At 44.0% G+C, this 21,226-nt stretch overlaps 2 protein-coding genes across 5 annotated transcripts in view; one reads left to right on the top strand and one right to left on the bottom strand.

The window, feature by feature from the left end:
• Positions 1 to 661, top strand: part of BMPR1B (bone morphogenetic protein receptor type 1B) — a 151,885-nt gene extending 151,224 nt beyond the window's left edge. For all 3 annotated transcript variants that reach the window (XM_032861412.1, XM_032861408.1, XM_032861404.1), the window contains one exon: positions 78 to 661. In XM_032861412.1, coding sequence (XP_032717303.1) covers positions 78 to 203 — 126 coding nt within the window. In that variant the 3' untranslated portion in view covers positions 204 to 661. The remainder of the gene's footprint in view (positions 1 to 77) is intronic.
• An 11,789-nt stretch (positions 662 to 12,450) lies between these two features.
• The window catches only part of UNC5C (unc-5 netrin receptor C), a 345,714-nt gene continuing 336,938 nt past the window's right edge, over positions 12,451 to 21,226 (bottom strand). For both annotated transcript variants that reach the window (XM_032861390.1, XM_032861399.1), the window contains 3 exons: positions 20,159 to 20,323; positions 13,737 to 13,915; positions 12,451 to 12,660 (listed from right to left, as the gene is read on the bottom strand). In XM_032861390.1, the coding sequence (XP_032717281.1) occupies positions 12,495 to 12,660; positions 13,737 to 13,915; positions 20,159 to 20,323 (510 nt within the window). In that variant the 3' untranslated portion in view covers positions 12,451 to 12,494. The remainder of the gene's footprint in view (positions 12,661 to 13,736; positions 13,916 to 20,158; positions 20,324 to 21,226) is intronic.

The following is a 21,226-nucleotide window of genomic DNA, read 5'->3' as shown; positions in this document are numbered from 1 at the left end:
GGCCACATGTCCAATGGCATCCTTGTAGATAAAACATTTCTCTAGTGTTACTCCTGTTTTCCTTTCCCTCCCCACAGTGTCTAAGGCAGATGGGAAAACTCATGATGGAATGCTGGGCTCACAATCCTGCATCAAGACTGACAGCCCTACGTGTTAAGAAGACACTAGCCAAAATGTCAGAGTCCCAGGACATTAAACTCTGATGTGAGGAGAAGAAATAAGCGTCTCTGGAGAAAGCCAGGAGATATTCTTCTGTTCGTGGGCAGAGCAGAAGATGTTCCAGAAGTATCCACAGTACAAGCCTTGAACATCATCCTGCTTCCCAGTGGGTTCAGCCTCACCTCTCAGGGAGCAGCCTGGACAAAGAGAAGTTCCCAGAAACACGTTCTCATCGTATCTGTCTGTAGGAGGGAGAAAGTGCTTGGGTAACTCGTTCAAGATACATGATGCATGTTGCTTTCTAAGAAAGCCCCATATTTTGGGATTGCCTTTTTTTTCCCCCCCAAAAGATGCTTTAATTTTGCCAAAATAGAACAAATCATGTAGAAGTTTTAAGGTTTATACTGTTATAGTTTAATAAATAATAGCAACGAAAGTTCTTCCCAGAAATTCTGCTGGAAGGTAAATTTTAAAATACCTTTTTCCATTAGTGAAAATACCTTTTTCCATTAGTGAAATTTGTTGCACTCTGCACACCAAAAGACAGTCTGTGGAGTTGGAGAACGTAGAACGGAACTCATGTGAAAATCTCCCCGATTCTGCCTCCTCAGACTGCTTTGGCCAGCCCTGCCTTCAGCGGCCACCGCAGCAATGTGAATGCACCTGGGCACAAATACCACCTGTGTGGGGCCACGTTTTGGGTTCCTTTGGGTGCCCTTTTGTAGCTTCAGACGACACGGAACAAATGAAGGTTTTCTGTGACTCTGTTAGAAGTAGTTTGTGTTGATGCCGTTCTTCAGAACTACTTTGTGTTTCTGATTCTTTTAAGGCATTTCTGTCATGGTGAAGTCCTTTCCTTTTCATTAAACACAAACAAAGGTGTTTTTTACGTGCAGAGAATTGACTCATGCCTGGTTTTGATCTCTCAAATGAAAGGATCAATATTAAATAAAATTGCAGTCAGCTGGGTTAAAAACAAGGCTCTTTAAAATAGAGATACTTTGCTCCTGTGTTGCAAGAAAGATGTGTCAATAGGGCAGAGGATGAGGGTGGGGGTACAAATGACCTGTTTCTTGGATATGCAGAAGAGCCTGTCTCACAACCACAAGGGGAAAGGACGCCCACCTTATTTTGTATAGACAAGGACAGTTTCTTTTGTGTCTGAGTGAAGGGAAGGAGAGGAAAGCATGTTAGGTTAATTTAACTAAATTTTAATTTAAAAAATATAACCTCCAGATGGGTCAGCAGAAAGAGCTAGTAGAGGCCACAAAATATGGTAGCTGCTGTGACTTGTTTTTCCAAAATAGATACGGATCAAGCACATACATCTTACATGATAAGTTCACATCTTAGAGGAGTGCTGACTCGGTTTATTTTATTCTTGTGATGTTCAGTTCACTTTTTATTTATATATTTTTTCTTCTCTGTGGCGCTTGTGCAAAACATCTCCTCACCTCCTCAATTCTGTGGGGTTTTAAACTTTGGAGGAATGTGAGGCAAATCATTGACAGCGCCAATATTCCTTAGCAACAGGAACATAAAGCTCAGAATTATGAGCACTCCTCTCAACTGTGTTCATTTACGTTTCCTTACTTTTCTTTGGTTTTCTTTTGTTTCTTCGAAAATCCTGCAGGGTTCAGTGAAGAATTGGGAAGTGCTTCTCCTTGGTCTTTTTAAAAAGGACGTTCCTTCCAGCATACTCTAGGGGGCACTGTTTTATAACACATTTTCACCACTTGGTGCCTGAAGGTTGGAGGGTTTTTGAACATTTGACAGGTGCAAGAAAAATGAGAAGATATGCCCCTCACTGCTGAAGGAGGCTTGCAGCTGGTGACTTGTTCATCACGAAAACCTCTTAGAGCGCAGAGTGGTTGTGAGGCCCGCGTAAGTTTGGGGAGAACACAAGGAGAACTAAGCATTCACTTCCCAGTGCCTCGTAGCTGCATTTTGTTTGTAACAAAGAAAGATTTTCTTAACCCTTGAATAGGAACAAAATTTCTGGTTTTTAAAGATCACAAACAGTTGTTTCTAAATATAATTGTAATCAGAATGCTGCTTGTAGTAATATTAAAATCACCTGAATAGCAGTGTAAACAAAGGTTCTTTTCCCTTGCATCAAATTGTATTCTTTGTGATAGCTTAGAAGGAATATGTGTCTAGAACTATGCGTGATAATCATCTGAGCCGTGGAGAGAAGCTTCAGTGCTTCTAATCTGATAATCTACAAACACATGAGTAAACATGGATGCCAGTTAAGTGGGGACGCGTTTGTGTTTCTTGGTTTTCTCCAAATTTAAGCGAGGTTGGGCTTGCTTACATCTTCGATTAAAAATTCTTGTTCTTTTTGGCAAATTTTTATACATAGATAACTTCATATCAAAATATTTTGTGGAGAGGTGATGATTTAAAAGTAAACTAGATTTTTAGAGAGGTGTTAGTTCCAATGAAGAAAGGAAAGAAATCAAAACAGCATCCAGATTTCTTCTAGATTATTTGTTGTTTTGGAAAAATCTATAGCTTACTTTGTAACTCTTAAACTGATTTACTCACTATGAATATTTAAAAATTATTCTCAAGATATTTAAAAAGGTCCCTTTAGTTATTAGAATCTTTCGATGAGATAGGAATTTATTTATGAGTAGATTTTTCTTTGTGTCTCACCCAAATCTGCCTTGCTTAAGGAATACTAAATTGTTCTCACAGAGACTACCTACTCACTTCCAAACAATCCTTTTTGGTTTTTAAATTTTTAGTAGCTTAGAAGTGCATTTTAGTTTTTTGTTTTGTCTTTCAATAGAATAAGGGGGAACCTGGAAATTATTGTAGTCAATTGTTTCCTTTCAGGACTCTTTCAAAGTCTAAAATTTTTCTCCTAATCACTCCCTCCCCTTCAAGGGAATTCTAAAATATTAGTTGTTAGCTAATATAAGTTTTATAGGCTAAGATGTTCAGGTTTATAGTTTATGTATGTGTGTACATATTATATAAATATATATGTATATATAAGTATTATGTTCAGCTTGGAGTCTGGCACAACTCCATTATGTGGATTAGAGAGTAAAATATTATAGATGATAAAGTACTAAATGAAACATAGTATTTATTTATGAAAGTGTGTAGTTGGTCCAGTCACAAGTGACAGTGCTATGAACACTGTGTATGAGGAGACAGGCCCTTGGCTCCTGGACAGCACCACTCCAAAGTCACTCGTGACCATTCTTTTTATTCTTTAAACATAAAGCTTCTTAGAAAACATGTCACGATTTGATTTACAAGGAATCCTTTGACACATTTCAATTGTGTAGTCAGGTATAGGAAATACTGAATAATGACAGAATTTCATGTTCCTCAGAGTCATGCATATTCATGAGAAGTTATGGTGGTTTACACTGTTGGTCTACTCTGGTTCTTTGCTGGTGAGCAGGAAGGCACTGGAAGAAGCCGAAATTTTAAAATTTGAATAGTTCTGCAGTTACATCTCTTTAGAAAACCCAGTCACATAGCAGTGGAAATGAAAGAAGTGCTATCAGAAGTGATTTAATTTAGCAATTATGATTCCTCTTGTAAAACAAAACAAACCACAATGCCATATTTTTTGGAGAGAAGTTGGCACTATATAAAGGGGTTTTGTTGTCTGTCTGTTTCAAAAGAAGATTCCTTTGTGTTCTTTTGGGGAACCAGTGCCTTACTGAATTTGTATATACTGTAATTATTCAGGACTAGGGAACAAACAATTGTATTTGTTACAAATTGTATATGGCTTTGTTTTAACATTCCCCGAAATAAAATGGTTTCTTTCTCCCCTTGGAAAGAACATGTCTGTTATCTTACAGTTGTGCCTTTTTTTCTGTCTCCAAAATCATCGCACGTCGAACAGGCATGTATAAAAGAGAGCCATGCAGGTAAGTTTGTATGTTTGGTGGTGGGAGAGCAAGGCAATGGTCTGATGGCTTCTATTCTTTCTGTAATTAGGAGCCACAGTCATCTGTTGTTAGAGGAAAGGTAGGGTAGTGAGTGGGCTGGGAGAAGTGAAACAGTTTAAAATTGCACTGTGGAAAATGGCAGGTGGGTGGTTATGGGCAGCACTGAGGGTCTGGTTCGCTGAGAAGACCAACTGTGAGAATGGGGATGGGGGGTGGGAGGGTTGCAGTCTGTGAGGGGAGAGAGTAGAGACGGGCCGGTGGGGCCTGATGGGCCGAAGCCCACAGCAGTGGGTGCCACAGAAGGGCAGTGGTCTGGAAGCAGCAAAACAGTAGGAGAAAGTTCCCAACTTTCCTCCCAACTGTGACATCTGTGGGGTATGGAGGACTGAGACCACTGTTGTTGCCCAGCAAACAGTGTCCCCTTGGACAAGAGAAAGCCCTCTGCAAAGGGAGGGGGAAAGTGTTAGGTGATACTAGGTGATGGTTCCTGAATCTTGGAAGGCAGCATAGAAAGTTAAGGTTTGAGGAGCTCTGTGGGAGACGGGATCAGGAGAGATGAAACCCGACTTGTCTGGGCACCAAGGGCATATAGGAAGGCTTGCATCTTGGTTACTGGGACTTGGGAGTTGTCATGAGAATTGGCTGTGTTTAGCCAGTTGCGCTGATGCCAAGAGAATTCATCCCAGCGCTGGGATTCTGATCAACTTGGCTCACGTTCCAGGGTTTTCACTTTCTCACTTCTGTGGAAGTACATAGTCTGGGCACCATTTTCTCCCCTGTACGTGGGCTAGAAATACCCGTCTCAAAGGGCTCTTCGGAGGAACAAATGAGATGAATATGTGAAGGAGGGGAAGGCCCCACTCCAGGTACCTAGCGGGTGCTCGTAAATATTGCTTCTCCTTACTGATATTAGCTCCACAGGAGACAGAGCTGGCGACATTCAAAAGAAGTCGCAGTTCGCCGTGGGCACACTCTTCCAGCCCCTCTGTGTCCTGCCTTCCTGGGCTCACCTTTCCTTTCCTACCCAGTAGTGCAGTTGCTTGTACATGTCATTTAAAATCAGATCTCTCAGGATGGGACCTCGTATTCCTTGGTTCCCCGGGGCCTTCTGATGCTGCGCCTCTAAGACTCTGGGTCTCCCCATTAACTGCTCGTCACTCTCCGCTGGGGCATTAAACGCTCTTAATAACCACACCACCCCCCCGATCTGTAAAGTCAGGATCTCTGGGGTTGGGAGTCAGCTTTTCTAAAGCTTCTCAGGTGATTCCAATGTGCAGAGAGGCTTGAAAAGCCCCGATTCCAGAAACCCATCCTGTCCCCGAGGGAGGCTGCGATTATCATCCTTGCAGAGTCTAAGAGCTTCTCTGTGCTAATGAAGAGACACAGGATGACTCTTCACACACAGGAGTGCTTTGTTATGAAGACACCAAGGAGGGGGTGCCTCAGTGGCTTGGTTGTTTAAGTGCCTGACTCCTTTTTTTTTTTTTAGATTTTATTTATTTGACCGGGGGAGAGAGAGAGAAAGCGCATGCACCCACAAGTAGGTGGAGAGGGAGAGGGAGAAGCAGACTCCCCACTGAGTAAGGAGCACAATGTGGGGCTTGATCCCAGGACCCCAGGGTCACGACCTGAGCCAAAGACAGATGTTTACCCGACTGAGCCACCCAGGTGCCCCAGTGTCCAGCTCTTGATTTCAGCTCAGGTCTTGATTTCAGGGTTGAAAGTTTAAGCCCTGCATTGGGTTCCACGGTGGGCATGCAGCCTATTTAAAATAATAATAATAAAAGAAACAAAGGAGGTAGCACTCTCTGTTGCTTATAAATATAATTTATTACCTGTTTAAAAATTCTTTCTTACATTTTGTACATGTTGGCTGACGGAATAAATGCAGGCAATTTACAAACCAAGGGACTGCAGGAAAAAATGGGGAGAGGCAGTGGGAGAGAGAAGGGCCACACCCAGAGGAGGCAGCCCTCGCCTCCACCACACAGCGGCACGGCTGATGGGATGCCCGGAGAGCACTCCTCCGCCAGGGATTTTCTAGAAAAGGCATTGCATAGAAGATACAGCAAGAGGGAACTCCACAGCAACAAAAGAAGTGTTCTATATCTGAAAAGCCAAAGTTGTGTTGTCGTGTTTCAAAAAGAAAAGTGACAAAGCACAAAATCTCAATCCGACATTTCTGCCGTTGAACTTGTTCCAAAGGGAGCAGCGGGTGGATGACACAGGCTCTTCACCACAGACCGCTGGGGATCTTTCTCTAACAAACACTGCTTGTCTTCTTTAGAAAGAGCAAAGAGGAAGGTCACCAACTTGCTAGAGCTCAACCTTCAACTCGAACACATCCAACACTGGCATCCCCACCCCCCACCCCCCCCACGATACATCCTGCAGTTGGGCTAAACGCATTCTGTCTGGAGCGCAAGGGCATCACTACCAATAGCAGATCTAGGGAAGAGAGAAGGGGAGAATGCAAGTCACTCACTCAACTTGTTCTGATTGCTGTCCTCTTTATTCCCCAAGGCCAGGAGGGTATGTACTTGAACTCCCGCCCCTATGCCACATGAGACTTCAAGAATACAGAAAGGCAAAGGCATTTGTCACTGGCTGTTGATCTCTCGATCTTTTAAGCTGATTTAAGACAGGTCTGTCTGAACAGGGAGAAGATAGCTCAGGCTGTGATTCCTGGATGTCGCCTCCCCACAGTGCCGAGGTCAAGGCTCATTGACTCCTGGGCTACTGCCCAGCAGTACCTGTCTACAAGTCCCATTCTGAACTCCAAAAATGAGGGTTGTTCCCCCCAGGGTCAGTGCCATCAGGTTCAACAGCAGCTCTGATGGTACCAAATCCCAACAGATCTTTGGAACTGAAGGCTGACACACAGAACTCAAGAATATTTAGAAGGGATCCTGAAGTCTGATGACCTCCAGCAATTTATCGTCTTGCTGAGGCACAAATCTGAAATGGCTAGTGAAGAGACTAGTGTAGAGCAGCAAACACTTTGGCTGGTGGGCCAATGACTGTATCTTGGGGCAGTTTCCTTGTTTTCTTCTCAAAAACAGGTGGGCGCTAATTCTTGTAACATTCTGCAGAGATTCCCAAGTTGGAGTTCCAGAAGGGTTCCTCAGTACCCGGGAGTCTAAGTATACAGCCAGCTGGGAAACGGCCTGTTACAGTTGTGTGGTTTTGGCTACAAGAATGTAGAGTTCCTGTTGGTTTGTCCTGGTGATGCCTCTCTCAGCCTTTCTAAAATGGCTCTAGGCATATATTACATTTGGTTGAGTTGAGACCATGACTATCCCACCACAAGTCAATACAGGGAGGGGACAAGCCTATCAGAAAAGCTGGGAGCCATAAACTCTCTTTTGAAGACAGGTTTTGTTTTGTTTTGAAGTAAGATTTCTGACAATGGGGGCAACCACACGGCCAATATGTCCGACAGATCAGGGAGTAACTTGTCAGACCTAGTTCACAGGAAAGAGTGACCTACAATGCCATCTCCCTGCTTTTCAAAAATAGGTTTGAGGCATGAATTTGGGAAATACTTATGACTCCATTTGGCTAACTTGACCTGTATGGACACAGGTTTAAATTAACATTGGGTGCAATGTATTTATTCCCCTTATGCCTTATTCCATTAAAAAAAAAAATCATTACAGATGCAAAGGAAATCTTTCAAAGTAATCATTACAGCCAGAGATTATACAAATAGATTTCTTAGGGTAGAGAAACAGCACTTCACTGCACAGAGGCAAAGTTCTAAGGATTTTAGTCAATATTAGCTCAGTAAGGTTAAAAAAAAAAAAACCCACAAAAACAAAAAACCCAAAGTGTAATAGTTGGTCCTATGAGGCACTCGGAAGATAAAAAAATGCTTTATTACCTTGAGATAATAATAAAAATATTTTTCCTTATTGGATCTATAAAATCTAATGCTCATTGACCACTATCATCTTTACAAATAATTGGCTTTAAGCAACAGCATTCTGATTCACAAAAGCTCCTCTATTCTCATCGTCTGATGGATCAAACCCAGTTTCCTTTCAGCTGATCCCATGGTCATCCTTGCCCTCATTGGCCTTAGACTGGTACTGAGGTCTCTATGTGAAACAGATCACTTGTCCAGAGCAATTGCTCAGCAAAAGCTAAAGCTCACATTCAACTTGAAGACTGAAAATTCAACATGTAAACGTTTTCTACTTTCTCTATAGTCTTTTGCAGGTCCTCATATAGTTTTGATTTGCTTGGCCCCATGGGGGCAGACCTTACGCTGGCAAAGGCTTGTGAATCCTGGGACGTTGGTGAGCACCTTCCTGGCTCCCTTCCTCACACACTGACGACAGAAGCGGACCCAGAGCATAGCCGCTGTGGTCCTGACAGTGATAGACATGGGGATCCGTAAGACAAGAGCCTCCTTTGCTCCTCTCCAGAAGCAAAAAGTCTGGATCCCACCGTTTGAATGCTTACTTTGAAGGTATCTAATATCTTCTAAAAAAAAAATTATCGAATGTCTAATTTCCAGAGGGTCCTGAACTCAGAATCCATGACTTTTTCCTAAAGAAAGGCTCTACTGGTTGAGATTTGAGAGAGTAAAATCCCTAAAATAATTGTATATATGAAAATGGGGAATGATTTATACAGTTTCTTGGATACCTCACCCAAAATCTTGCCCTGCCTTGGAAGAGCTTGTATTGCTCATGTGAGGACGGAGATTTTTCCTTCTAGAGGAGGTGAGTGTCCACGTTGGTGCCCACACAGTTTGTGAAAAGGCTGTTAGCTGTTAGGTGGCTGTCATCACCATGTTTTCAGTTACCAATTCTGAATCCAATTTCTAATCCTTCCAGATCACTCTAAGGAAAGCTGAGTGAATGTGGTGAGAAGAAAATGAAAATATGATGAAACCTCTGCCTTTAGACAGCCTAACTCAGAAGAAAGGAAGCTTCTTCCTAGTCCTGCATTAGTAATCACAGCTGTGGCTTCCTTAGACACAGTTCTCTCCTTTGCATATATAAAACATTTCGAAGTGAATGCTTCTTACATTTCCAAAAATAAATATTAGCGAACTAAAAGTAAGGAGATTTAAAACATATAAAGCCCAATCAAAAATGTAAATGTCCAGGGGGTGCCTGGGTGGCTCAGTGAGTTAAAGCCTCTGCCTTCGGCTCGGGTCATGATCCCAGAGTCCTGGGATCGAGCCCCGGATGGGAGGGGGGGTCGTCTCTGCTCAGCAGGGAGCCTGCTCCCCCCACCCCCACAGCCTGCCTCTCTGCCTACTTGTGATCTCTGTCTTTCAAATAAATAAATAAAATCTTTAGAAAAAAATGTAAATGTTCAAAATGACAACTCTTCAGAAACTGTTTTATACAGATATTTATGTAGTTCTGTCATTTCTATTACCAAAACCAACTCCAGACCTGTGGTTGTGTGAAGGAGTTGATGACATACTAGCCTCGACGGAATTTTGGTATGGGTATTTTAAGTAAAAGAGTGTAACAATAAGAAACCTATATATTTGAAGTGAAAATTTACCCACAGCTATCTGCCATAAAGTTCCCGTTGACTCTTCAGCTATTAATTCCCTTTGTTAACTTTTAGTGAATTTTTGTTAAACTCAGGGTAGATCGCATTGTGCACCACTAGATGGCACCATGCACAAGTGATAGGTGGGGCTTTTTCCAGTCCAAAGGAAGTAAGCTGTTCTTTCCCCATAAGCCACATGGAAGCCCTAGGAATCAAAGGCGGGACAGGTCACATAGAATGATGAAGCGGCTCTCTATGAAATGAACTGTTGAATCCGGACCTTCTAAGTTTGAGAGCAATCTAACAGCTATTATTTTACTCCAATGGAGAGGGAAATCAGAATTCGTAGTGAAAATTATTGGACATAAATGGTGTGTGTTGGATGTAAGGGAGTTGCCATTCATTCGACGAGGAACATAACAGGTTCTATGACAGATGAGTACCTCACGTAGAAGGAATCAACACTCTTCCCTTTTCACAAGGCATGGAAGCTTTTCTGAGCATTCTTCAGATTTCTAATTCTTGATTTCTGTAGATGACAGATCCCAAGCCAGGAGCGATGAGCAAATCTTGAGAAGTTATTTCAAATTGAAGTAATGGGCAATAGCTCTCTTTCCTCCTCCCCCTCCTTTTAAAAAAATATGTATTTAAAAATCTTTTTATGTAGAATACATAAATTTTGGTCAAATACACGTTGGTGCAAACATTATCCACTGAACTTACTACTGCAAACTGTTCCTTTCACATTAACATAGCATATATGGATGTGTGATGCAGAGGGTGGCCCGAGAGAGACAGAAGATAAGAAAATAGAAAGGGTGAGAACAGAGGCTCCATACCAGATTATCAGTAGTTCCTCAATGAGGGGGATGGGGGAGTCTTGGGAATATCAAGAAGTCAGCAAAATAGAAGAGGACATACACGTGTAAAAAAGGAGGAAAACATACAGAATGATTTCTAATTCAACTCCAGTCAGCAACGTGTATACCTCCAGCCCAAAAGTCGACCACAGCCATGTTCCGAAGGTTCTGATTCACCCATATCCGTGCTTGTAGTCAATCGTGTTTTGGCTACTGGGCTGCAGACCCTTTATTTCCCACTTGCTGAATGAATTGAGTCCCTGGGTTAAAACAAAGAGCCCGTGACTGTTCTAAGGAAATACCATAGTTTATACACAGTAGTCTTTCGACTACTTACTTCTCAGTTAATTTTTTTAATTTAAAAAAGTCTGATTAAGACAATAATAGAACATAATTTGCAATCAGTCAGGAGGACAAGTGATCCCAAGAAAGGAAAGAAAATGATAATAAAGGGATGCTATCTCTTGGCAAGCTATCAAAGACAAGACTTGAAAGTGTGAGAAATAGGTTACAGGTTAGAATCCTCCTCTTCCAAGCTGGAACTGTTTGGAAGGCAGACTGTAGCCTGGGCAAGAGACTAGCTGACTCCTTCAGTGATCGAGGTCAGAGTCCATGGTGGTCCTCGGACTGATGAAGGAGACTAGAGACACCACTGTAGGAGATCAGCATTTTAGAACCTTGAGAAGACCTACTACTGCCACCCCTTCATTTGACATGTGAGGGAACTGAGGTCCAGTGAGGTTAAATAACTTTCCCAGGGGAACATAGCTATTCAGTTACACACCTGGAACGAGAACCTGTTTTCCAGTTGCCAGCTCAGAGGCTGTCTGTCCTCCAAGCACACAGCCTCTCAAGTGGACAAAGTACCCGGGAGGTCACAGAACCACAATGTTCAGTGAACTTCAGTAGGGAATGCTTCTCACAACAAGACTTGGAGGAGGAAGACCTTGCCTGAGCCAGCTGAAAGAAGAGACTGACAAAGGCAGTAAGCATTGACTATGTTTCTGGGGCAGAAGGATGTAAGAAAGGTAAGAGCTTAAGGAGGCAAAGCCTGTTATAAACTCGTGACCATGCCCACCTTATTCCATCAGAAGGTGAGGCAGGTCTAGTCAATATCTAAATACTAACGGTACTGCTAACAAAAACAGAAGTTAAAAGAAAACCCTTTTACTAGAATACTTGTAAATACTCATCAATAATAATAATAGTGATAATAATAATGATACCTTTCTTTATAAAAAAAACAACACTTCAAATTGCATCTTACAAACACATATGTGGTGAAGAAATGCTTGTTCGTGTGGTTAAACATGAATCACTGTCTTCCCTGCAATGCTACAGCTTTGTTCCCAGAGGGTGACCAGACAGGAACCCTCGAGGAATAAGGAATATTAGTTATTTCTCCTTTATACTTAGATTCTCCACTTCCCTGATACAAACAGTAACACTGGTTCTACAAGTTCTAGAAACAGAACACCGATGGGAGGGTTATCTGAGACACTTGTTGTACACAGTTTGTAGCAAAAGTCTGTGATTTCTCTGTGAATTACTCATCTGAAATAGACACAACAAACCGTCCACAGCTTCAACTTCAAATGATTTAAACAAAAATAGAACAAGCCATGGACAGCGTCTGCCTCCCTGTCCAATTTGATGTAAACAACGTTTGTAGAAATTGGGTTTGTTAAGAAAGTTTATCCATATACCTGGATAGCAATAAAAAGCGTTTCCTAGGAAACTGTAAGATCCTGTACCACACAGCATACAGCCCAACTAAGAGGAAAATTAGGTCGATTTCTAAAGTCAAAGTACAAATTTACACAATTGTTCTTAACTCCTGTGAGGATGTCCTGGTGAAGTGGGCGTGTCTGTCCAGCGGTGGTGTCTGCTTTCCTTCTCTCTCCCACTTGCAGTCTTGCCTGTGAAACTCATCGGTCGCGGTCCATTCTGGATTTCCTTCTCAACGGCCAAGACCTGAATGTCCACAGACCCCCGGTGCATTCCCGCCCTTCATTTCCAGTTCTGGCGTGGGTCAGTACTGTCCTTCTGCTGCTAACGATACTACTGTTTCATGCCTTCCCATTTCTTCCAGGACGGCCGCCAGCATGCTCAAGTTTCCATCTGGGAAGTTCTGTGCTTCCCAGAGATCCAGGATTACGCCAGTTGGGCTGGATTTGGTGGCAAAGTAATTCAAGTACCTGTAATTGGGAATGGGAGAGTGTGCTGAGTGGTGAGCTGTACAGATCTGCTTCCTCTGCAGTTTGTCCCAACCCTTCCTGCCTCTCCATTTGTCTTGTGAGTACCCTGGTCCCACTGGAGGAGCTGTGGTTTACAGGGAGCCATCCTAAATAACTAGCACACACTTAATTAGATCAGCGCCAGACAGGAAACGCGATGTTTAACTTTGTTAACCTCAACTCTGAGTAAGATAATTTAAGAGACAAGATGTCTATGGGTCATATCCTAAACAGGAAATCGAGACACTTATGTTTTCTTTCCAGCCCACGCTCTGATCATCTTTGACAGGTCATGCCATGTCTTGTGGTGCTTGGTAGTGATGGCAACATTCCACAAAGAGGAGGCTCCTGAGGTCTTTTTATAACTCAGTGTCAGTGCGGTGATTAGCATGTTAATTAAGTAAGCATCCAGCGGTAGGCCTTGATCAACAGGAGGTGAGGAAAGACAATTACTTTAAGTGAAGGGATCTACTATTTCAGGGGATTTAGCCCATCAGCTTTGCAAAGTGGATCACAGAACCCAATACTTATCTTGTCAGATAAGCCCAGAATCTCTCTCCACAGCGTGGTTGCAAGACCATGGCGCAAGGGACAAAAAAGTTGAGGGAAATTGGAGGGGGAGGTGAACCATGAGAGACTATGGACTCTGAAAAACAATCTGAGGGTTTTGAAGGAGCAGGGGGTGGGAGGTTGGGGGAGCCAGGTGGTGGGTATTAAGGAGGGCACGGATTGCGTGGAGCACTGGGTGTGGTGCAAAAACAATGAATTCTGTTATGCTGAAAAGAAATTAAAAAAAAAAAGAAATTTAATGTACAGCACTTAGCATAGTGCCTAGCATAATGTAATCACTCAATAAATATTAAATAGTAAAAAAAAAAAAAAAAAGAAGCTTCATACAGGTTTGCAGAATGAAAAGTAAATGGATGGACAGGAAAAACAGCGACCCCATCCACAGAGGCCACCCCCATCTGACAGTTCCCAGCCCCGGCGCTCTCTGTCTACCAGAAAGCCCGTCCTGAAAACCTGGCCACACCCACCTGTCTAGGTTCAGCTTATGGGCCAGCATCCTCCAGTCATGCCCTCTGGTCTGTGGGGCGTCCAGGCTGCTACAGAGCTTCTGCCGGATGGGGGGAGGAATGCTGAAAGCACCGGGGCCGGTCATGGTGGTGATGGTGCTCGCTGGGTCCAGCAGAGGCAGATCAATGCCAGTGGGTTCCTGTAAGTTCAGGCGCAGGAACAACACAGCGTTATTTCCAAAGACAAAAGCAAGTTCTGTTGAACCAATCGACATTGCCTTGCTTTGAGCGATAAGGAGAGAATGAGTGCTATTCTTTTTCCTGGTACAAATGGCTTCTTCCCGGCCAACAGCTGGGACCTGGCTGAGGACACGAGGGATGTTCCGGGCTGACTTTGCACAGACTGGGATGTATAGGTTTCTGCTACGGACTGGGCTGGGCGAGGTGGGACCTCTGGTGTGATACAGTAACGCCTTTTCTCTCATCCTTCTCAGGATGAAAGAGGAGAGAAGACTCTCCATACTCCTAAAGGTTTAGATTTCAAGAGGGGAGAAATGTTCAAAAGGGCAGTTCTTTGAGAATAAACAGATCTGAGATTAGAAGGCAGAGCTTCTAGAAACGGTGTCACCCTGAGGGGAATGCCCAAGTCAATTCTCTCTCTAACCTCTGCAGAAGTAGGGTCGGTTCTGCTTTTGTTGAAGGAAGTGGAATACAGCCCTCCTCCAAATGATATAAAATTAAGACTAATTTTTTAAAGAAAATGGTGAACACAGTAGATTGCCTTAGGGCCAGCACTAATGGCATCCTCCAATTGCTGTACACCCTTATTTTTGTTAAATCTAATTTTAGGAGAGAAAACCATAAATTGGCTCTTAAAATAGTTTCAGCTCATAAAACAGCACAAATGCGAAATCTAAATTTCATCTGCAGGAGTAACTCTAATCATTTTCTGATCACTTCTGCTGGTTGGAAAAGCAAAAGCAAATATTGTCTGGGAACTATTAAAGCAATAAAAGAAAATCTACTTAATCTACTTTAAATGTCACCTCTCTCTCTCTCTTTTAAAGCAGGTAACTTCTTGGTGTACATAATTAGCAGCTGCGGGATAAACTAGCCACATACAGTTTGAGTTATCATGAAGTCTCTGGTCTCATGCAGAGTGCTCAGCTCGGGGAGGGGGCAGTGCCACCCCTGCCCAGAGCCCCCCAAATCTGGTTGCCCCATGGGGATCACTGTGGTCTGTGTCTCAGTGTAGACCAACAGCATGCTCTGGATTCTGGGGCCGACAGCCAAGGCTCACTGCTAGGCAGTGAGGGGTCCATCCAGGGGCTTGGAGGGCTCATTAGAGCGAAACAAATTCTTTGCTGTGATACACATGGGGGTGTTGGCTGCCATTGTGGTATTTAGCCTCAATACCCCCAAATTGGCAAACTGAGCCTTTGAGGAGTCTATGCGCTCCTTTGTGCTAACTCCAGCACATGCCAGTTAAAAGACTGCTATGAATGAAACACATCAGCACGAAATGGAGGTTGGAGTCCCAGAATGGGGATGCAGCCTGCAGCTCTTTCCCCACACCTGGCAGAGCTCCTTCCAGGGGACCCCGAGGAGAGAGGGTGTCTGACCTCCCGGGTACAGGGCTTCAATGTAGGGGCCCAGAAGAGTGACGTGGGCGCAGGTGGTGGTGTTTTATCAATGGATTTGTGTTGGGGATTTCTGAACCAAAGTGCTTCATCACTGTATTAGGAAAAAAAGAAAGAAAGAAGGAAAGAAAGAAAGAAGTATAAAGAGTTGGGGTGAAGAAAAATCATGGTATTTCCACAACTTAGTGCCATCACTCATGTTGAGATCCATCTTATGTGGACAGTAATGACAGGGCCTAGAAGGAAAGCCACCATATCCCCAGATGTGACCATCCGGTGGTAGCAGTGAAGATCAGGTTGGCACAGGGACAGATCTGCTTTGTGGAGCTCTGACTTCTGTCCCCAGAAATTCTTCTCGCTGTTGCCCACAGTATTACCTTGCTGCGTACCTGTGGTCTATCCCAGTCTGTCAGACTCACCTTCCCAAAGTGTCATATACTGATGTTTCTCCTTTTCTCTCTCTTATTAAGAAGATTTGAATGCTCCTTCTACCACATGGAGTCCCCACTTTTAATCACACAGTATGGTAAATACCTCATTGGCTGGTATGAGGCCTCAGAGCTGAAGCCTGTGGAGTGCAGAGCTGGTCTCACATGGAGCAGAGGCTCTGTCCCCCTGACTTGACAATCCGATCCATCTTTCTCTGGCTGCCTGAACATGGCTCAAACTCGTCTCAGACTGGACCACTCACTGTTCCTAGAGCCTTTTTTTTTTTTTTTTTTTTAAAGGCTCTACCTTCTTTCCCTTAATCTCTGTTGAGCAAACCCCTCAAAGTCTGGACCAAAGACATGTCCCAGGGCCTCCCCTGAGCAAACTCACCCAAAGCCACCAACCGGGGACCTCCTGCCTCACTTTTCCGGGTGCATGCATTCCACCTATCCTAGGCATGTTGGACATATTTAGGGGTTACTTCTTTTGATTCCTTAAATTTCTTGGAGATGAAGTATTTTTGTCATTCTCAGAACCCCTATGATACTCAGCATAGTGGCCTGCACACAGAAGCTCTTCAAGTCATATTTGTTGACACAAGAGAAAATAAGTTTCCTAGTACAGAAGGAGTAAAAAGCTGCCTCTTGATAGAAGCCCACCCCACAGAGTCCTGTGTTGAGCGTCCTTCCAATTAAATGGGACTAATAATACGGCTGTTCTCACCATTAAATCCTGAAGTAGAGGCCAGGTAAAGGCAGGCCTGCCTCTCAGAGGATCTGCCACATATTCACGTCGCCATCCTTTTCTTGGTGTGTAAAAACCTTCACTGCTTCATGTGGGCCTTCAAGGCCTGAGTCACTAACCCCCGCTACTGTGCCTCTTTCTTTCTCTGTGGCTGAAACAAGCCTCCCAGGGCATAATTCCTTGTCTCTCTTATCAGATGGCTGACAACAGGCTTGGAGGTAAAAGGAAAATATACATTTATATTTCATCTAAAAATTTCAGTTGCTATTAGTTCTTCCTTTCCTTCCAGGTAAGAGTAGAGTTTACTCTCACAGAATGCTTATTACAATAATTGTTTATGATATTGGTACCATCTGTCTCTGATGCCATGATTCCCTCAGTTAAACATATGATTTTTCAACATTAGCCAAACAGCTGCTGTGGGTGACAGCACACATTTTCAGCACGGTGTGGGAGAAACAACTTTCTACTCCCGTGTCCTGACTCTTCTTCCTGAAGTCACCTCAAAAAACTAGATCTTCCTAACGGTTGTTTAAATAGGCTATAGAAAACTGAAGAGTAAGTAGATGGGATAAGTTCAGCAGACAAATGCTACTTTGCACATTTTAAGCATTATTCTTCGTGTACAAAAAGTGTATGGAAAGCAGCTGTAAGGTCTAGCAAATAGTGGGAAACTATAATCGTTACTATTATCTGGGAATCCATTAGTCAAACAAATGGCTAATGCTGCCTCGTGAAGTTCCACCCTTTCCAGGCTTCAAAGTGATGAACTAAAGCAAAGTGTGATCAACCCACTTGGGAAGATAAGCCATCTTCTCTACTCTGGGAACTAATATTGATTCATTTACTTACTGAGATTTATTTCTCATTCCTTTGTTTTTATAGTGGCTGACTGAGGTTTCATTTTATTATTTTGATAGAAAGGGAATCTAAAGTTTAATTTGATGACAGATGCCACAGACTACAGAGGCAGAGTTTCCTCAAGAACTCAGTAATCCTAAGAGCATGAACGGGAGCAGCAGTAATGATGAACCCTGGCCGAACACGGACCATGAGCCGAGTTCTGCTCAGTGCACTAATATTCACTCATTCGTTTCTCACAGAAGTTCATACTTTATTATTGTACCAGTTTACACATGACGAACCTGAGGCAAGATGGGTGAAGTGGTTGTCATATCTGCATGGAACTGTCCATTTGCGAATTTCCTACCTACCATAGGTCTTTGTGTATAGCTAACGCTAAGTAGAAGGCCTGACAAGACTTTAAATTTCCCTCGCTTCTCTAAGCTGTTTTTTCTCTTGGGTGTTGATGGGTAGCTTCCCTGTTATTACTCCCCCCTTATCCTTCTTAAAAAAAGAAAAGAAAAGAAAAGAAAAGTAAAACCTTTCATTATTTACACTTGGGCATGCACTCATGCCCCTGCTTTTACTCTTTGAGACATTTTCAATTCTTAAACTCCACCTCTATGAGACTCAAAAGGCTTTGTCTCTTGTTAAGGCATCTCTGACCAAAGCACTCAGTGAGGAACAATTGGCTGACTCTTGACATCCCCACGGTCTCTGTCAAGCACAGCCTGGTCTCCCTGGGGGGCAACAGGTCCTTCCTGACTAGAGAGGCCAAGGGCCACGGCTTTATAAATGACTGCTGGTGAGTGCCTTGAGTGGTGGGTGGCTGGGGGGAGGGTGCAGCGCATTCCTGGCAAGTCAGCTCATTCTTGGAAGAGAGCACTTTGGAACTGCAACCCCAGCCCACCTGCCAGCTAGCCCTGTGACCCTAGAAAGGAGGCCCGTGCAGGAGAAGGACACCACAAATGGCGTCTTTTCTCTGTTTGGTTACGGTTTTTCAGTCACAATGTACCCCTACTTGAAGCTTTTGAGGAGGATCCGGGGCTCAGGGCTCTCCAGAATCAATTGTTCAGAGCTGAGCCTTATTCCTCAACATCAGTACCCAGCCCCACACCTCTCCCCTCAGTGGGCCGCATGCACCCGCATTCAAATGCTAACCACTGTGGTGGAACTCAGTGACCCAGAAGTAAAAGCAGCAGAGTGCCCCATAATCCCCAAAGTCATCTGACTCCAGTCATTTCTCGCCCCTCCCTCAGAGAAACGTGTTTATCTGTCGCACGTGCGGCCAAAGGCCTCTGGCGGGTCTGAGGGTTGGCCTCTCAGACTGCCACCGAGTTGCAAAAGAAATCATCTCTCCTCTACGTTGGCACAAGGATGAAAGTCCTTAAATGGTGATCACACTTTGCAAAAAGCGGCCCTTGCCCAGCAATGGCCGTCACGGGGGGCTGGGGGACGGGCGGGGGCCGCTGAACAGCTCCCTTTCACTTGAGGCCACCGCGCCTCATCCAGCTTTTCATCACGCAGCAAACGTTCACACTGAACTGAAGGCAAGCATCAAAGGAGCAGACGTCCTCGCCCCCCTCCAAAATTCCGCAGCCTTTGTTGTCACTGGAGCTGGGTGGTTATTGAACTTTGCAGACCTGCTGGGCCTGGAAAGTGAAAACACCCTCCTGAGCCAGCAGGGGTGGTGCTGTGTGCCTGGGAGATAGGGCCTGCGCCTCTGAGGGCCTGGCGGTTGCCATGGTGCCCTGACATCGAGATCATGCCTTATGAATGTCACCAGGGTCTGTGACTAAAGTTGTTTATGAGTCAAAAGTCTCATGGAACTACAGCAGGAAACGGTGGCCACGGCTCTCGGCAGGCTGTGGGAAAGAGGGATGGAGCATCCTGGAGCCCGACATGTTTTCCCCCTCCTTGGTTTGCCAGGGAAGACAGTCTTTAAATACAACATGGAGCGCGAGACACACCGTGCAGAGTGACATTTCATTCGTCACTGTGCATGAGACAGTGAGGGAGAAGGAGTCTTTTAAATCATCGCCTGTCCCCCTGTAGTTTTAAAATATGACAGTCCTGCTCTTTGTGGTTTAGTTAGGGGCTCGGAGCTTGGCTCTGCGAGGCCCTGGGAAATGCTGCCATCTGACCATTTGGCTTATACTTTTTCCTTTGTTCCTCCAGCGTGGAGGGTTTCCACTGTTCAAAAGGAGGATGGGGAGAACACGGCGTACCCAGGGAGGCTTCGGGAAAAGTGACTCCATGCGCATGCCACCTCCATTCTACCCTATCCTTGAAATTCTAACTAAAAAGTTAGAACATGATCCTTACATTCATGTCCTGACATAGAAAAAGCTTATTTTTCTTTTTTCTTTTTTTTTTTTTTTAAGATTTTATTTATTTATTTGAAAGAGAGGCAGTGAGAGAGAGCATGAACGAGGAGAAGGTCAGAGGGAGAAGCAGACTCCCCGTGGAGCTGGGAGCCCGATACGGGACCTGATCCCGGGACTCCGAGATCATGACCTGAGCTGAAAGCAGTCGTCCAACCAACTGAGCACCCAGGCGTCCCGAAAAAGCTTATTTTTCGAAAAGGATTTCCTATCCTTTTCTTTTATATATATCTAGCTCTGTGTGTTCATTAAAAATGTTATTGTATTAATAAATAGGACATATACAATACGTTTCAGGACTCTCCACATGGCCCCTGTTGAGACACCTTCACCCTCCGCACCTCTCCTTCCTTCCCCCAGTCATTGTCTCCCCTGACCTCTGAGGCAGACAAGAGCTTCTTACCTCCGACACGGTGCAGCTGAGCTGGAAGATCTGCCCTTCTCCTTCCACCTGCCGCACGCAGAGTTTGCAGACCAGCTCCACTGTGTTCAGGCTAAATCTTTCCAGAGTGAATGTGCAGTGGAGGTTTCTTTGAGACCCACTCCAGATATGATAAAAAGGAATTTCCTAAAGGATATAACCATGTTAACTACTGATGAGCGACTAACACTGAAAACAACTCTCAGACACTGCCTGCCAAGTACTTTTCTCGGAAGTACACGTTACCTTATTTAGTCCTCGCGACAGGCCCATGCATAAGGACATCCCTACCCCCTTTTCGGATGAAAAATAACGAGGTCCAGAGACGTTAAACACCACCCTCCCCTAATCCCACAGCTCCTAAGTGGCAGAGCTATGAACCCAGGGGAGCTGGACTCCAGAATCCATATTCCTAGCCAGTCTGCCACTGCTCCATCATTTATAAAAGAAGCCATTGTAAGTGGTTTTTCAAAAGTTTAGCGAATTCCCAAAATAAAACCTACACACTCCAGTCATTGCTCATTAAAAGGAATCCCTGCCGTGGTATTCTGGAGAAAAGCAAAGAAAGTTTAAAGGGTAAAGCACTGATCCAGTTCCCTTTCATGCCTGTGTACTCCCTCCGCACAGGACAGGGGAAAACCAAAACTCACTGCAAGCAGAACACTGTGGGCCCAGGGAGCTGCCGCAGAAAATCCTTGGTCTAAAAAGGACCAAGCCTCTAACAGACATATATTTTCTGAAAATCTGGACCACGTTCAGAGCCCATCTTAGAATCTTGCTTCCATAAAGGAAAGAAAAGGGTGATACATTAATAATAATAATAATAATAATAATAATAAAGTGGGGAGAATATGGTGGTTAAGAATGGAGGCTCTGGAGCCCAATTCAGTATAAATTAGAACACCCTCCCTTTGCTTACTTGGTGTTGTGGGGTAAGTAAACTTTCCCATGCCTTAGTTTCCTTATCTGTGAAAAAGTAAGTGAAAGAGTACCTAATCATAGACCTGCTGGGGTTAAATGGAGTAAATCAAAGTGCATGGGTGTCTGGCA

The sequence above is a fragment of the Lontra canadensis genome, unplaced genomic scaffold, assembly GCF_010015895.1.
Source record: "Lontra canadensis isolate GAN:19392208 unplaced genomic scaffold, GSC_riverotter_1.0 scaffold1, whole genome shotgun sequence".
NCBI classification, from domain to species: Eukaryota; Metazoa; Chordata; class Mammalia; order Carnivora; family Mustelidae; genus Lontra; species Lontra canadensis.
The sequence above is the reverse complement of the archived record's forward strand: the minus strand, read 5'-3'. Positions and strand labels throughout refer to the sequence as shown.